Source organism: Cyprinus carpio, chromosome B23, assembly GCF_018340385.1.
Source record: "Cyprinus carpio isolate SPL01 chromosome B23, ASM1834038v1, whole genome shotgun sequence".
Lineage (NCBI taxonomy): Eukaryota > Metazoa > Chordata > Actinopteri > Cypriniformes > Cyprinidae > Cyprinus > Cyprinus carpio.
The window spans coordinates 2,729,731-2,748,488 of record NC_056619.1 but is presented as its reverse complement, the minus strand read 5'-3'; the positions used below and the strand labels follow the sequence as shown (position 1 = coordinate 2,748,488).

General features: G+C 38.7%; 1 protein-coding gene across 4 annotated transcripts in view; it reads left to right on the top strand.

Annotated features, from left to right (window-relative positions):
* LOC109067372 (IQ motif and SEC7 domain-containing protein 1-like) overlaps nt 1–18,758 on the top strand; it is a 78,892-nt gene that overhangs the window by 22,723 nt on the left and 37,411 nt on the right. The window contains exon 5 of one of the 4 annotated variants that reach the window (XM_042750734.1): nt 4,230–5,725. The exons of 2 other annotated variants lie outside the window; for them this stretch is intronic. In XM_042750734.1, the coding sequence (XP_042606668.1) occupies nt 4,230–4,293 (64 nt within the window). In that variant the 3' untranslated portion in view covers nt 4,294–5,725. Of the gene's footprint in view, nt 1–4,229; nt 5,726–9,839; nt 10,463–18,758 lie in introns of those variants that run through there. One more of the 4 variants, XM_042750729.1, reaches the window with a different exon arrangement.

Sequence of the window (18,758 nt, the reverse complement as noted above, 5' to 3'; positions counted from 1 at the left end):
TGCATTTCATTTGGAAATCAAGGTTTGGAGTCTGGAGGAAGACTGGAGAGGCACAGAATCCAAACTTCTTGCAGTCCAGTGTGAAGTTTCTGAAGTCACAGATGATTTGGGTGCCGTGACGTCTGCTGGTGTTGGTTCACTGTGTTTTATTAAGCCCAAAGTCAATGCAGCTGTCTACCAGGAGATTTTATAGCACTTTATGCTTCCATCTACTGACAAGCATTATGGAGATGCTGATTTCATTTTCCAGCAGGACTTTAGCACCTACCCACAGAGTAATCCAATGATTCAATGATTCCAATGATATTACTGTGCTTGATTGGCAAGCCAACATGCCTGACCTGAAGCCCATATGGAATCTGTGGGATATGTTCAAGAGAAAGATGAGAACAGTGGATCCGAGCTGAAGCTCAATAGTGCCTCAGCAGAGCCACAGACTGATCGCTTCATGCCACACCTCACTGATGCTGGAGCCCCCGCCAAGTATTGAGTGCAGAAATTAACGTACTTAAAAAAAAAAAGTTTTTTGTTTTGCAAATCCTATTTTTATTTTGTTTTTGATTGATCTTAGGAAATATTCTAATATTTTGAGATACTGAATTTTTTACTTTCATGAGCTGTAAGCTCTAATCATCAAAATTAAAACAAAAACACTTTTGAAATGTTTTACTTTACAGGTAATGAATCTAGAATATATGAAAGTTTCTCTTTTTTAAATGTTACAAACAATTAGGACCTTTTTCACTATTCTAATGCATTCTGATGCACCTGTTTATTTGAAAAAAAAAAAAACATATTTTCAAAAATCATGTTTTATTTTTATTTTATGTTTTTTTTTTTTTTTTTTTTCTTTGTGTTATTTGTATTTTTTTTTTGTTTTTTTTTAATGTTATAAATATAACAAATGTGGTTTGATTGAGATTAATTGGAATGCACAATGAAAAAACAGTTTTGTTAAAAACATAAAACATAAAACATTAAACATCGCAAATTAACTAATTGGAATTTATATATATATATATATATATATATCCTCAAAGCAGTTTTTTATGTTTTTGCCTAATTCAGATCTGAAGCATTGTGAATCAGTTCAGTGTTTGCAGTTGACAGCTGCATTATTTTCTGTCGGTTGTGAATCTCTTGTTCTGTCTCTTGTGTAAATGTAACCTGTTGAATCTTTCAATGTGGCTCAGTTTGCTCACTAGTTGAGTAGTCATTTTAGCTACAGGAACTATTTATGAAAAAATATTTTTAATGTGTGGTCTGCAGTTTTTTTTTTTAGATTTGTTTCATTTTTATTAGATTTTTATTAGATATCATTTTTGATCAGATTTGTTTAATGTCTGATTTTTCTTGAGATTTTGAAGCTTGATTAGATTAGACTGGTTTTTAGAGCTGTTTCACATCTCTGCTGTCTGTCCTATTATTCTCATGAACTGGAATTTTAGTAGCTTATTTCTGAAATTGAAATAAAATGATGTGAAATGTGTTATTATAGACCAATCTCTTGTCAGTGTCACACAATAAACTGGTGGCAAAAATGACCCAAGTAGACTCAAAAGAGTCCAGTGCTGTTGAGAGACGACAGTGTTGTGCTGCGCTGTCTGCTGTTAAAGGGATAGTTCACCCAAAAATCAAAATTATGTCATTAATGACTCACCCTCATGTCGTTCCAAACCCGTGAGACCTCCGTTCATCTTCGGAACAACAGTTTAAGATTATTTTAGATTTAGTCCGAGAGCTTTCTGTTCCTCCTCCATTGAGAATGCATGTAACGTATACTGTCCACGTCCAGAAAGGTAATAAAAACATCTCAAAGTAGTCCATGTGACATCAGAGGGTACCGTTAGAATTTTTTGTAAGCATCGAAAATACATTTTGGTCCAAAATATCAAAACTACGACTTTATTCAGCATTGACTTCTCTCCCGGGTCTGTTATGAGCGCGTTCACAGCACAATCCGGTTCGGCGAACGAATCACTCGATGTACCGGATCTTCTTGAACCAGTTCACCAAATCGAACTGAAACGTTTGAAACGGTTCGTGTCAACAATAAGCATTAATCCACAAATGACTTAAGCTGTTAACTTTAACATGGCTGACACTCCCTCTGAGTTCAAATAAACCAATATCCCGGAGTAATTCATTTACTCAAACAGTACACTGACTGAAACGAGCCAGATAACGAACGAACATTGACTCGTTCTCGAGTCAAGAACCGTTTCAGTCGTTAACGCGTGCGATTCGAGAACCGAGTGAGCTGATGATACTACTGCGCGATGCGTGAAGCAGACTGACACACAGCGCGTCTGAAATTGAACTGGTTCTTTTGATGATTGATTCTGAACTGATTCTGTGGCTAATGTTTGATGCGCGGGTAAACTGAAGGCTTGAATCAAGGGCAATCATCGCCAATGAAGTCATTACGGTCGAACGCAAAAGAACTGGTGAACCGTTTTCGGCAACCGGTTTATTGAATCAAACTGTCCTCGAAAGAACCGGTTCGCGGAGAAACAGAACTTCCCATCACTACTGGTGATCCGAAAACCGATGCAACCGGGTTCTTGACTCGAGAACGAGTCAATGTTTCGTTTCGTTGATCTGGCTCGTCCAGAGTCAGTCCAGTGTACTGTTTGAGTAAATGAATTACTCCGGTGATATTGGGTTATTTGAACTCAGAGGCAGTGTCCAGCCATGGTAAAAAAGTTAACAGCTTAAGTCCATTTTAGTGATTAATTGCTTATTGTTGACGAAGCGAACCGTTTCCAAACGATTTTCTTTTTTTTTTTTTTTTTTTTTTGGTTTTCTTTTTTTTTTCAAGTTCGATTTGTGAACTTGGTTCAGAAGATCCTTGTTACATCGGAGCTGATTCGTTCGCTCGAACACGCGATTCGTGCTGTGAACGCGCGCATAACAGACCCGGTAGAGAAGTTCAATGCCTGAATCAATGTCCGTAGTTTTTGATATTTTTTGGACCAAATGTATTTTCGATGCTTCAAACAATTCTAACGGCACCCTCTGATGTCACATGGACTACTTTGAAGATGTTGTTTATTACCTTTCTGGACGTGACAGTATACCGTACAATACATTCTCAATGGAGGGAGCACGTGAAAGCTGGTCTCGGACTAAATCTAAATAATCTTAACCCTGTGGTTCTGAAGATGAACGGAGGTCTCACGGTTTGGAACGACATGAGGGGTGATCCCATAATGACATACAGTTTTCATTTTTGGTGAGACTATCCCCTTAAAACAATGCATCATGACGCTCTGATCGTCCGCTATAATCTTACTGTACTCTAAGAAGCCTGTGCACTCTTTTTTTGCGATGTGGCTGGTAACCTAACTGAATCCTTTGCCATCAAAGTACATGCGAATCATTGTGGAATTATACTTTGGGTTAAATTTTGACACAAGGATTTATTGTGTGACAGCTAAATGTATTTATATATACATGAAATTTGTGTGTTTGTTTTTTTTTTTGTGTATATTGTTTGTTTGTTTTTATTGTTTTTTTGTTTCATTTTAGTAAATAGTAGTTACAGATTAGCACAACAGAAGATAAGATGAGCAGATAAACCATAGAAACTTTTAGAAAAAAGAAAAATTTGAATTAATTGTGACTTTTTTTGGACTGGATTTCTGCCATCATTGAGTGTACGTGTGCTGCAGACACTGAATAAGACATATTTTGTTTTGGACCTAGAACCATAAGTTCTACATGACCCTAAAATCCAGTGTCCGATCTGTTGGGGAATATAATACAATTAAGAAATTGCACCCTGGAACAAACGTTCAACCATGTTAAAGGGATAGTTTACATTTTGTGAGCATTTACTCACCCTCAAGTTGTTCCAAACCTGTGTGAGCTTCTTTCTTCTGTTAAAAGAAGATATTTTGTTAAAGGGATAGTTTACATTTTGTGAGCATTTACTCATTTGGTTACCCACATTCTTCAAAATATTTTTTTTTTTCTCATTCGATTTATGTGCCAAAATAGTTTGGTTGGACACCAGCAACAAAAATGTAGGTTGCATCTATGCAGTTCGAGGTCAGAACATTTCTGTTCACCTTTGTACGGTAAACAATATTGATAACATTGTGTTTGGGCCGCCGCATGATGTCCAATATAAAATCTGCGTCCTGAAGCAATAGTTGCTGAGAAGTGCTGGCCTAGAGTGTGCATTGATGTGTGTGCTTATAGCTTATAGTGTGCTTCTCTCACAGGGATGATAATGTGCTGCATCAGTTCTGCTGTCCTCCATCTGGAAGCAGCAGTCCTTCAAGATAGCAGGAATGACATCTGCTCGGCCACGGATCTGTCCTCTCTCTCAAAGCATACTTCATCCGTCCATCTATGCATCCGTCTCCTGAGGGACTAAATGTCATTGTGTGTGCCGTCGCATTCACATGGAAATCTTTCTGCAGTAGTTCATTTCATATTCACTGGAAGAACACAACTGTAGCGCTAGAACTGATGAATCCTGTCGAGTGCTGAACCTCAAACGTGTACCTCTAATACAAACAGTGTGGAAGAGAACTTCATCCAGTACTCGGAGTGATGCATGAAATTAAAAAGCAATATCTATTTAAGAATCAGTTACTGTATCATAGCTGTGTTTGCTTTGCCTGATATCAGTAGCTTATTGTCTTGACCATGTAATAAGATTCAAATTAAAAGTTAAATTTTTGACCTTCTTGTACTGTATATGATTTTTATTTTTGTATTTTATTTATTTAACACTCAATATCTGTGCAGTTGTGTGTTTTTCTTTCATGTGTGCATTGTTTTGTTTAGATAATCTAGAGAGATTAATAAGGACTGTGTTCAGATCGTGCTGTATACTGTTTATCATGTTTATTTTATGTAAAACACTATGTAATGATAAAATGGGAGTAGGTTTAAACAGTAGTATGCTGCATGGTTGCCACATGACCTCATTACATTGCATCATCATCATATATTTATGATGCTTTTCTTTCTTCTTTTTTTTTTAACAAATTTTGTGGTAAAATCACTTTAAGAACAAGTTCAGGCTGAGACTTCCTGTTCATTTGTCACACTGTAAATGAAAGGTGATGGCTTGGAACAGCAGTGTGGCAGATGTTGTACTGTTTTCAGTCAGGTTTATTTATATAGAGCTTTTCACAATACACATTATTTCAAAGTAGCTTTACAGAACATCATGATGTTGATGTTTAATAATGTTTATATTATCTTGTTCTTACTATATTCCTTTATAGTTGCATTTGGCAGATTAGAGCTGGGTGATAATTTAGTTAACAATTTGAGATGATAAAAGCAATTGAGCAGTTGACATCTGCTATAGGGCATAGTAAATATCACCCTATGTGAGTACATTGTAGAACAAAGCTGGACATACTTGCATAGCTAACTTTATATAAAGAGCTGGCTGATAATTATATTTTACATTTTGCGACAAAATAAAAATGAATAAAAATGACAGTGCCAACTTTCTGAATACTATATGTCCAGATTATATTCATACTACATGTGTACAGGATTGTGTTACCCAGGGTTTAGGACGACCCATGGTTTACTGTTTGATGAGTGAAAAGCCCTTGTCCTGCTCTAGTGGACCACACAGGCCATTACATCAAGATCTTGGCTTAATCCCAGTTCATACTTCTAAGTATGAAAAGTATGTTATGAGCTGATGTGTACTTTAAAAGTTCACCAGCAATAGCTTGTGAAAGTGACGTGACATTCAGCCAAGTATTGTTGTCTAAGAACCTTTGGTGCACTATTTTCAAAATCCTGTGATATTCTCAATATATTTTTATTTAAATTGTTGTGTGGATATTGCTTCAAAGCAGCTTCACACTATTAAACAGGGAAGTAACAGAATGAATGATGCAAACTTTAAAATGATGCAAATCCAAAATGTGCTATAAATAGGGATGTAACGATTCACTCAACTTACGATTCGATTCACGATTTTGATTTCACGATTCAATTTGATTTGATTCGATTCACAATTTACACAATCATACACAATGAGATTAACAATTTTTTTTTTAACTAAATGAGACAAATTATACATTAAATGTGTCCTTTTATTATTGCTTGTACAAAATGCTACACATTCCTTTGTGAAATTGAAATATAACACTATAATAATATACTAATATAGCACTTGCATATTTTTGCTCTTTTGTTGGTTTTGATTGCTTCTATTGTCCTCATTTTTAAGTCGCTTTTTGGATAAAAGCGTCTACTAAATAATTTTTTTTAAATATAACGTAAATGTAAATAACAAAACTAAAATGAAATTTTAAAACAAGCCCCAAATCAAATAAATAACACAAATAAAATAAATATCTTCATATAAACAAAACAAGGCTTTGTCTGTGCTCTTTTCATTTAAAATGAGAGGAAAAACCACTGCATTTTAACATGATCCGAACAAAGAAGCTGCATACATGCAACATGAGCAGTTTTTAATATAAATTAGATTGTATAATTTCGAAATTTGAAGCAAAAACAGAATGGTTTGACTTCAGTTTTGTGAAACTATACATAAAAAAAAATCAGCATGAAACAGAAACAGCAGATGAGCTGAACGAGACGCAGATTCACTCTCTGCCAGCAGGTGGAGCTGCACTTCTGAACTTTGATATCCATTATACAGAGGCAAGATGAAAAGAAAAAATACCATTTAACCTTTTCTAAAAACAGTAAGTTCCCCTCAGACACACATTCATATAAACTCCTACCCCAATTTGATCGCGATTTGTTTAGCATCTCAACCGATTTGAATCGTCACATATTTGAATCGATTTTCAACCAGCTTGCAGTTAATCGTTGCATACCTAGCTATAAAGCATCTGTAGAAAGACCATACTGTACAGTAGTGTCATTATTCAGCTCCAGTCAGTTCAGTGTTGATTCAGTTCAGTTCAATAAGTGTGTAAAGTTCACTCATTCTGAAACAAGTTCAATTCAGCTATGAACAGCTCTGCTGAATATGGTCAGTGTCATTATTCAGCTCAATTCAGTTCAAGTTTTGTTCTCATCTGATAGTGTCAGTGATGTCTAATCGATGATATTACTGAATTTTATGTGTCTTTGAGACTCCAACTAATTAAGCCAAAGGCAACAGTGGCAAAGTTCCCAAACTCCATCAGGTTACAAAAAGATTCAGTTCTCTTCTGGCCTAAATGAATGAACATGGTGTGATGTTGATCAGGATATGTTACAATGGCATCAGGCGGGAAGGAAGAGATGTAGTCTGTCCAGCAGGCTGAAATATGGAGGTAGAGCTGGAGTTTACGGAGTAGTAGGCCTTAAGCACAATCAGCATCCTTCTAGTTAGAAGGTCTCTGTTTCCAGTCTCGGCCGAGCTAGGAGGTCTTTCTGTGGAGTTTGCATGTTCTCCCTGTGTCTGCGTGGGTTTCCTCTGGGTGAAGCACAGGTTTCCCCGCAATCTTAAAGACATGCAGCATCAGAGAATTAGACACAATAAACTGCCTGTAGGTGTGTGTGTGTGTGTGTGTGTGTGTGTGTGTGTGTGTGTGTGTGTGTGTGTGTGTGAGAGAGAGAGAGCCCTATGATGGACTAACCATATACAGGGTGTTTCCGCCTACGGCCCGAGACGCTGGGACCAACTCCAGCATCCTCACCAATATACAGGGGACAAGCAGCTTGGATGAATGCTGCTGATGTCCAATTCACACCTTCAGTGAAGCAGTTCACTAGTCATGTCATAAACACTAGTGTTTTTTCCTCCATTTTCCCAACTGATGAAGACACTTGGATAAGTGGCAGAACATCTTTACACAGCAAAAACACTGCAGTTGAAATTTTTAGATCAGGACTGAAGGAGTTTTTTTTTTTTTAATCAAATTCCTGTAGTAACCAAAATGCAGGATTATTACATTTAGAAATGAATAAGATAGAATTAAAAAATGAAATTCTCATAACTGCTGGACTCTACCAGTATACTCTTTTTCTTAACATGCTGCTTTTCTTTCTTTGCGTACATTTTTACAATGTTTTACAAAGTAATGCATAAAACATGAAGAAATGATTTCATCACTGATGCATTTTTTTGTGACAGAATAATTTGTAGCTGTTTTAAACTGCATCATTTGTGTGTGTTCTCTTCTTTGTGAGCCCTTTGTGACTGATTTATTGATGGCAGTTTCTTTCCATGCTGATGGCTGATGCTCACAGACTCTCATGAATACTTCAGTGCATCAGTACATGCTATAAACTGTGACTGTCTCTGCTGTGAGCAGTACTAATCAATTCACACTGAAGCTAGCATGTGCTTTCAGCTTGAAGGTGCAGCGCTCATAGAAGGAGGTGTGGAGGAGTGAAAATGATGGCATTATGATGTGCTGAATTACCCCGTGATACCTGCATGCTACCTCTGTTTATGACTCAGAGCTCTGGTAGGGTCTAATTGGTGTCCCTTTATTATTAGACAAAAAAGAAAAAACAACAACAGTAAAGGGGCATTTCCTTCATTTCATGTGAATGTGAATGAAGTAAACAGGCAGCTCAAGTTCATTTGAATTTCAATGCATTCCAAAGTTAAAGTTTGTGACCAACAGAAGATTGATAAATTATGGTGTGACCTATTAAAAAGAAAACAAACTTGCATGATTGCAGCGTTGCAGTAAAGTTCAGTACAGTGTTGATTGCATATTTTTGCACTTTGAAAGTATTATGTGTTGAATTATGTTTACACAGAGTGTGACATCATATTACAACCGATGCAAGCTACAAGTGCCTTGGCCTTGAAGTTATGAATGAATGAACCTTTCTGCATCTTGAGAATGTGCTTTTTTGATGTGACCAAAAAGCAATCACTTTAGAGTATTAACCACCTGAAAATCTAGCATATTTACAACCTTACAACCACTCAGAAAACCTTCACAAACTTGTATAGCAAAACCGTAACATAATAGGGGCATGTTTTAAGGCAACAGTCTCTTAAATTTTTGTAAATGTTAAAATCTAGTTATTTTATGGCAAAAGTGTATTATAATCCAGAGATGTTTTAAGGCAACAGTCTCTTAAATTTTTGTAAATGTTAAAATCTAGTTAGTGCAAAACTGCACTTTACTCATTAATTTATTTTTTAAAAACATCAGTGCTGTTTATATATGTTTGTATTACATTTATGTTTATTTTATGTTTTTTAAAATTTTTTATTAAATTTTTTTAAAAATTTTATTTTTTTTTTTTTTTTTGGAATGTCCAGTTTTCTTATCATGATTAGAACGCCATTTACAGGTTATAAAAAACATTTCTTAGAACGTTTAAGTAAGATAACATCATAAGGACGTTCCGAGAATGTTGGTCTAAGAAGGTTTTCTCAACGTTGGAAGAATGTTCATCAAGTACGAATAATGTCACAAGGATATTTCGAAGAATGCTGTTCAAAGAACTTTTTGTCCTAACATTTGTATCTGTTAAAAAAATTGTCAGAACATTCCATGTTAGTTGGGCATGTGCCATCAAATGTCTCTCAAAATGTTTCTCAGCCAATTACACCAATATCAAAAGAAATGCTGTACATTTCTCATGCTTCTTAGTGATTCTGTTGTCAGTAATGGCCCTTTGTAGGAGCACTTGAGCCTTACTGATGGGTCTGATTAGAAAAGCTGCTTTACATTTCTCTATTTACTGCAAGACCGCACTGTTTTTCAATGCAGTAGAATTATTTACACTGTGGTTTATGCACATGACATCATAGTATTGAGGATGAGGGAGTCCCTCCCCTCTGACAGCCCAACCACCAGAGTATTGTCAGCAAACCATTTGCAAGTTCAGTAGTGATGTTGTTGCCAGGCAACCGACATTCAGCATATATAGGTGGAGATCTCTTCATGGATGCAGTGAAATGCACTCGTAGGGAACAGCTGAGGAAAATCCTGCAGCAAGGAGCACCTGCACTCTGGAAGTTCACTATCAGATGTCAATCTGACACAGTTTATTCAGTGTACGCTGAGGTGCATGTCAGAGACTCCATCCTCTGGTGTTTGCTGGATCTATATGTGAAGACGCTGAAGCTGATGCAGTGAGGGTGGATCTGGAGCTGACCTGGTTTCCTTATCAAGGATCCGAATGCTGTAGGAATCTCCTCCTGGATACACAGAGTGTACCGGGCTTGCCTGGGATCTCTTGAGGATGCTTTGGGTTCTTCACAGCTGCAGGAGAAAGCAGAAAGCTGGATGATTGGACTGTCAGATGTGTTTGGCCCATCAGATTCATTGCAGCATTGCACGACCTGCAGACAGCATGTAACACGGACAGAAATGTTCTCTGCTGCACGAATCTTTGGCTTGCGTCTCTCAGGTGAAAATGAAGGTTGATCATTTTGCCATGTGACTGAGCGTCCAGCCCTGAAAATGTCAAGATTTAAAGCTCTGTGTTTGGATTATTGGCAGTTTTTGTGCCTGCAGCCTAATAGCACATTTTTCAAAAGGTAAGTATGAGTTGTTTGTCAAATAATAAACATTTAGCATGCTCTTAAAATAATTGACAGTACAAGCAGAATTTATATTGAACATGACAATTATAATTGGCCCTATTAGCACAGTTGTTTAGTGTTTAAATCATTAATCAAAATGACTTTTCAGCTGATGTCACCTTGACCACGTGGACTACTGTGAATGTTAACCAATAGACCAATAGCTGTTTAGGCGCTGTTTTCAGCTGGTTATGGTTGGTAAAGCAGTCCTTCTGAAATCTTGCGAATGGGTTATTCACTTATTTGGTGTTTTTGTCATTATTTTAAGTAATGCTAGATTTTGAAAAGGGATGCAAGCACACACTCTATCCCAGGCAAAAAGCCTCTTCAGAAGTGGATGCCGGCAGTGTTTCTGTTTCCAGCTCTGACTCTGTTTTTACAGATTTTCTACATATTTTCATATTAAATATTCTGTTTAACTAAAATATGCCACATTATGGAATTAAAATTGGCCAGTTTAATGTATTTTGATCAAATGTAATTTTATTTTTAGAGGTAACAGTTCTCTGAACTACTACAGCATACTGAGGGTCATAAAGTCTTTACTGTATAACGTATCACAGGTTGACTCAGAGATGGCAGAGCGTAGGATCCAAGTGCAGCATAAAATATTTAATAAAAATATCCAAACGTGAAAAAATAGGCTAAAACAGTGTCACGGAATGCTCCAAAACAAGAAGATCCAAAAGCAGGATTTATTGAAGAACAAACAGAGTTATCCACATCAGGGCAAAAACAGAGCAACAAAAAACACGTAACAGTAAACAAACCGGGCTTTTATGTGAAAGAGATAACAAGGTAAATGAGACATAGCTGAATGTAATGAGACTGATAGTCAAAGCAAAGGGTGATGGGAACTGAAGTCCAGAGAAACAAACAAAACTAAGCGTGCCCTCTGGTGGCTATACATGGACACACCAACTAGACACTGTGACATTACCCCCACCCCCTCTAAGGAGCAGATCCCAGATGCTCCACAAAAAGTCAATGAAATCCAGGAGGGAGGCGGAATGAAGGCAGACCAGGGGGAGAGATGGCGGGCTAGGTCCATGTAGTGAAAAAGGTCTAGAAACAGAGGTAGGCCAGAGGGCCAGGGTGGAGCCAGCAGGGCAGAAGGCCAGGGCGGAGCTGGAGGGACAAACCAGCGAGGCTCCGGCCGAAAAACAACCCCGACAGGCGACCAGAGCAGAGTCAGGAGCTTGGCAGATAGCAAAGGCAGAGCTGACGACCACCTCGGTGGAGCTGACAAGGCCGATGAACCCCCTATCAGCTCAGGCACGACTGCAAAGACCACAGAAAGGTTAGTAACAGCCATGATGGCTGTAACAGGACAGGCAGACAGTTCAACAACAGTCTCCCTGGCCATGACAAGGCAGACTGAGAGTTCAGGAGTTGACACCACCACCCAGAGGGGAGCTGAAGTGGACGCCAACATATCGAGAGGCTCCACAGCAGAAACCACCACCTCGAAGGAACTAGAGCAGACTCAGTAGTGGACTCTTGGACTGGAATGAGTGCAGGAGTGAACTCAGAAACTTGAGTAAGCTCTAAGGTGGACTTGTAGACTGAAATGAACTCTTGAATGAATTTGTAGACTTGAGTGGGCTCTAAAGTCAAGTCAAGTAACCTTTATTTATATAGCGCTTTAAACAAAACAGATTGCGTCAAAGCAACTGAACAACATTAATTAGGAAAACAGGGTGTCAATATTGCAAAATGACAGTTAAAGGCAGTTCATCATTGAATTCAGTGATGTCATCATGCAGCTCAGTTCAGTTTAAATGGTATCTGTGCAATAATTTGCAATCAAGTCAACGATATCGCTGTAAATGAAGTGTCCCCAACTAAGCAAGCCAGAGGCGACAGCGGCAAGGAACCAAAACTCCATCGGTGACAGAATGGAGAAAAAAACCTTGGGAGAAACCAGGCTCAGTCGGGGGGCCAGTTCTCCTCTGACCAGACGAAACCAGCAGTTCAATTCCAGGCTGCAGATAAAGTGAACTCATAGACTTGAGTGGGCTCTAGAGTGAACTCATGGACTTGAGTGGGCTCTAGAGTGAACTCATGGACTTGAGTGGGTTCTGGAGTGGGTTCTGATGTGGACTCTGAAGGCTCCTGGACTAGAGCAGGTTCAAGGGTGGACTTCGAGGGCTTCCGGACTGGAGTGGGTTCATGAGTGGGCTCTTCAAGGGTGGACTTCGAGGGCTTCCGGACTGGAGTGTTTTTTCGGCCGGAGCCTCGCTGGTTTGTCCCTCCAGCTCCGCCCTGGCCTTCTGCCCTGCAGGCTCCGCCCTGGCCCTCTGGCTTACCTCTGTTTCTAGACCTTTTTCACTACATGGACCTAGCCCGCCATCTCTCCCCCTGGTCTGCCTTCATTCGGACTCTGAATGCTCCCATAAACGCTGAACAGCCCAGAGGCCAAAGGCAAAGACGGCCTTCTTGATTATGGCATCAGCAGTGAAATTGGGTGGTTCTGTGGCGACCTCTGAGACCACCAGAGTCAGGTCCTCTAGGACCACCAGATTCGGGACCACCAGTGTCGGGTCCTCCAGGACCACCAGACTAGAGACCACCAGAGTTGGGTCCTCAAGGATCACTGGACTGGGAACCACCAGGATTAGTTCCTCCAGGACCACCAGACTCAAGGACACCGGAGTCGGGTCCTCCAGGACCATCGGACTCAGGAGCACTGAAGCCGGGTCCTCCAGGACCACCGGACTCAGGACCACTGGAGCAGGGTCCTCCAGGACCACCAGACTGGGAACCACCAGAATCGGAAGAGTACAAAAACAAACAGAGTAATACACATCAGGGCAAAAACAGATAAACAAAAAACACGTAACGGTTAACAATAAACCTGCAACCAAAGGCAAAGAAAACTGGTCTTATATGTGGATGAGGTAACAAGGTAAATGAGACACAGCTAAATGTAATGCGACTTGATAGTCAAAGCAAAGGGACTTTGCTGAACTGAAGTCCAGAGAAACAAACAAAACTAAGAAGCATGCCCTCTGGTGGCTATACAGGAGCACATCTACTAGACACTGTGACACATAGTAAATCGAGACAGAGCTGATGACAACACACTAGACAGACAACACCAGGCACCAAACTGAGCAGATAACAAGGAATAAATAGCCTACACTTTGGGATCTAATCAAGGAAATGAGTCAAAGGTGAGAGACATGAGGGCTAATGACAGAGACTATAAAAACTACAAACAGAAACAGGAAACTATGAAAATGGGAAGCACAAATTAAAAGTCCAAACGAGCACAAAATAGAAAACAAAAGGCCCAACAGAGAACAAGGCAGGTGGCAACATATACTTACAATTATATTTTTACATCACAGTTAGGTAGAATTTCATATTTAATTTGAGGGCAGGGTTGAATTAACTGTTATCAAAATAAATATTAATGGTTCTAAAAAGTTTGATTTATAAAGCTACATTTTCATATTTTATTTTATTTTATAGTTATTTAGCAGTCTACTTTTCCCCACAGGGAAAATATTAATGAATATGCCAAAACAGATACTTTCATACTAATGTTCTTGTATTCATGTAATTTAAGTTTTTTTTTTTTTTTAGTAAAAACATTTGAATTTGAGTTTCTGTAAAATAGATGACGTTTATGAGAAGATCTCTCAGTAAAGAAGCAGCGTGACATTGGAGACCTCAGATAACTTGATCTACTCATCTGAGACAGCAGACACCATTACTTATTTACTGACTGACCCAGCCTGCAGCAGATTATGCCAGCACACGGCTCATAGATCATTCAGTGCTGCCATCTGATTGTTGTGTTGAAGGGGCTTGTGTCTTTTGCTGACATCAGTGGTCTTCTCTGAGCTTCTGTGTACTGTCCGGGACGTGAGTGTGCCTCTCTTTTTCATTCATTAAACACATACTCATAGTCTGATGAATGTTGAGCTTTCTAAACTTTAGTATAGTGAAAAACGGGTTTGTTAGACTTTGCCTAATCCTTTTTGCCTAATCATTTTTATCATGAGTAGAATGTCTTCAGGTTTCATGATTGTCTTTACAGATAATCAATCATTTGTCTGTATTATGCATGACATTACAAAAGAATGCTTTTGAAAATCAAACTGGTTTAAGTTTACTTCATGGAGTATGGTATTTGATCACTGCTAGGTACATCCACTTTCAGGTTTTATGAGTCTATACTGACCAACACAAAATATGAATATGGCTAAAGCACAATTAACTTTATTTATGTTTACATATTTTTTTTTTTTTTTTGAATTTTGAAGTTAAAAATGCTGTATAGAAGCCTTATATTAAATAACTGGAAGTCATCTTTACCTCCCTCTTTTCAAATTTGGATTATGGACATGATCTCTGTCAAATGGAAAGAATTTAATTTCTGAGGTCTAACACCGTTGAAAAGTTTTCCACTGTCTAGGGTTCATTTCTTGGATATTTAGACAAACTAGCTGCCCAACCAACCACTAATGTTTCCTGTGAGGTTTGCGTTGTGAAGTACATTACCTTCAAGCATATGATATCTCTAACTACTGAACCTGTATTTATTATTGTAAGCATTATGATTTATGTAAGTTATTGCATGTATGTGTATTTTTTATTATTATTAATGTAATTATTTTTTTTAGTTATTATTTAATTAATTTATTTATTTGTGAGTGCGTTTGTAGTCTGAGACAATGTTGTTTGTTCTGTGTTGTACTTTGAAAAAATCCTTTAAAAAATGCTGGATGGAAATGGAAAACATGCCCCAAATATGCGCAACCAAATCTCATGTGGCTTTGCCTCAACAGATCATGTGATTGGATAAATATATAATTAAGTCACGAGACTCTAGATAGTGCACACCGATGGGCCCATAATGCTATCAGCTAGATATCACATGATCATTACATGGCACAAGTTGATTGGTTTCTTCTGCATCTGCAGACAATAAGCTTGCTGCCTGACATTTAAAAAGCTTGGTTCTGTGTTTGCTGTAAGTCTGTACCCTCCACCTCCCCCAGCTCCACCTGCATAGATCTGCTACAGGTGATTCAAAGTATGCTATTTGTGCAGCAGCACCATGCCTTACTTGGTCACAGCAGTATGTCTGTGGATAAATTGGCAGTATCAAGTCTCTGTACTTGCTCTGCCACAACAGCAAAAATAATGAACAGCAGCAGAAGTTAAGCAGATCTTTTCCACCAAGACCAAATACATTAACACTGCCATATCCATTTTGAGATTTGTCATGTCTGAACTGGACTAAACAGTGCACCAATCAAATTGCACACCATCTACAACATTGTTTTAGTCTGTCATGAAAGTTATTTGGTATAATTACCTCTTAAAACACCATTGTATTTCCAAATATCTGCTCCAGTTTCTCAGAAAGTGAAGATTTTGCTCCCTTGAACACATGGGGTGGACACAGTACACAGTCATGAAAACATTGCTATCTACATTTACTCTGTTTGTGCCAAGGGAATACATATCACAATTTGAAATCAGTTAAACAGAACCAGCTGCTAGTCAATAAAACCAGCACTAATAACCATCATAAACTAACCTGAACCAGCATGGAAATGCATGCTGATTTAACTCTTTCCTGACCACTGGGCTTTGTGATGTGCTCATGCTGCAGCACTGCAGCGTATAAGTTTGTGTGTGAGTGAGTGTTTGCTGTGCATTTCATTCCCAGTGTGTTATTAGAGTCTGGGTTTCTATATAGTGAAGCTCATATAGTTGTGTTCTGTAGAGCTGCAGTCAGCAGCATTCAGACTGAAAGGAAACAACTGGAAACACTCGAGTGGACAGCACTGTTAGGAGTGTTGTGTGTGTGTGTTTGTCTGTGGGTGTGTGTAAGTTTTATATAATGGCGTGGCTGCTGTAGGCTACAGTAGAATGTTTACACCAGGTGTAACCAGTCTCGGTCCTGGAGGGCTGGTGTCCTACAGAGTTTAGCTCCAACTCGCCTTAACAAACCTGCCTTGAAGTTTCAAGTATACCAAGCAAGACCTTGATTAGCTGGTTCAGGTGTGTTTAATTAGGGTTGGAGCTAAACTCTGCAGGACAGTTTGATGACCCCTGGTTTACACATAAACAATGACTGTCAGGTGTGTCAGCATGCCATACATCACTGACAGCCTTCAGATAAACTCCATCCACATGCTGCCTTGTATCTTAGGCTTTTACGGGCAGGAGGTCACATGTTGTCCCAAGTTAGTTTATTTTCAGTGCTGTGCATCCCCATTGTGGTTGCAGCTTTTATGCAGACAGGTTTGACAATTGTGGGGGTTTTAATGATTACAGAGAGTCAAAATATCATCCAAACAATGTCTGGATCAATATACTGGGCATTAAGGCAATGACACATGATGATGGTCCTCCATCGGTCGAAGTAGGGCTGTCATTAAGTGTCTGTCAGCTCCGTTGCTGCTTTGTTTTCCACAGTGTCTGAGCTAGTCGGACCTTGTCGGCTGGTTTTTAGCCAACTGAGTAAGACGGAGCACTTCATTGGCTGTTGAGCTTAGCGAACCATTGCACAAGAAGAATCTTCGTCTTCATCTCACTTGAGCATTCTAATAAGCAAATATTTTAAATGGGTCATATGATGCTTTTTACAAGAGCATTATTTTGTGTATTTGGAGTAACAGAATATGCTGACATGCTTTAATGTTCAAAAAACACATTATTTTTCAAATAATGTACATTATTGTAGGTCCTCTATGCCCCGCCTCTCTCAAACACGTCGTTTTCTACAAAGTCACTCCTCCTGACAAGCACAGTCTGCTCTGATTGGCCAACTGACTGACCAAACACCACAAGCATTCGTCGGAAATGTAAAGTCCATAATGACGAGCAACATCTTTCAAAATAAATGTAAAGACAGTTAATATTGTCTGCAGTTTTACCATCAGTTCAAGCCCAGGGGAACAGAGTTCACGTGACAGACACCGTGATGAAGCTCGTATGTGTCTGCAGTCTCTCAAGATCAGACGGTTAAGACAGCTTTCTCCACTGTGTGACCCTGTCTCTCTCTCTCTCTCTCTCTCTCTCACACACACACACACAATGCGCAAAACTCCACATTTGAACAGTCAATAGCAAATACTTTAAAAACAAAACATACTCACAGTAGCTGATTCAGATTGTCGTAGCAAAGTCAGAATTACCTCCTCTCCTAGATTCATGAAACGGCCGTCCATAAAATGCATTGCTGTTCTGTTGTAAATAATCTTAAAGATTCCTAAATGCATCAACTTTGGGAAGACCAAATAAAGTGCTTTTGCTTTCGCCTAGATAAACACAGCATCTCTCTGACATGGCTGCTTCAACACTAACTGCGGTTACTGAAACCACGCCTTCTTTCTTTGCGTGAACATTTAGGTGGCATTATGCAAATCTTCCCACATCCTGACGTAGACATGTGGGGGCGTGTTTGAATGAGCCGTTTTAGGGGGGCGTGGCAGAGTCTTAACTTTTATACAGAATATCTCTTTGGATTTGGGAGTTTAGTCTTTGCAACTTTACAGATCTTTTTCATGCACCAAGTGCTTGTAACACTCCGAAGAGAAAGGAAAAATTGAAATCTCATCATATGACCCCTTTGACAAAGACATGGTCATCTAGAAAGAATGTGATCAACATAATTCATATTCAAAACTGTAAGAAATCGTTTTTTGAGTAACAAATATAGACTACTGCCACCTGCTGGTATGTGAGAGATATTTCCTTTCACAAATGTGCAGAACACACATGCTAGTGGCCTGTTGACTTTAGTCTTTATGGGATGTTCAAGCACAACTTTTTTGGTCTAGAAGCAGGCGACAACAAAGTCAGCTTTCATTGCCGCAGGTTCTTTGATGTTGGTCTGGTGTGTCATGGCCTTTAGGACCCACACAGGCCACAGAATTAATATGTGACCCTGGACCACAAAACCAGTCTTAAGTATCAATTTTTCTTTTTAGATTTATTTATTGAAATTGAGATTTATACATCATCTGAAAGCTGAATAAACAAGCTGTTCCATTGATGTGTGGTTTATTAGGATTGGACAATATTTTATTTTTTTATTGTCTGTGAGGTGAACAGTAGTTTTATTTTTCCTTTACCACCAACTTTTACTTACTGACCCAAGCTTTAACCAATACATCATAGTAGCACTTTATTATTAGTAGGCAATTAATAGGTGTGTAATAATTTTTATGTCAAAAAATTATTCTCCTGATGTTCATCTTCCGCTCTCAAAGAAAGAAAGAAA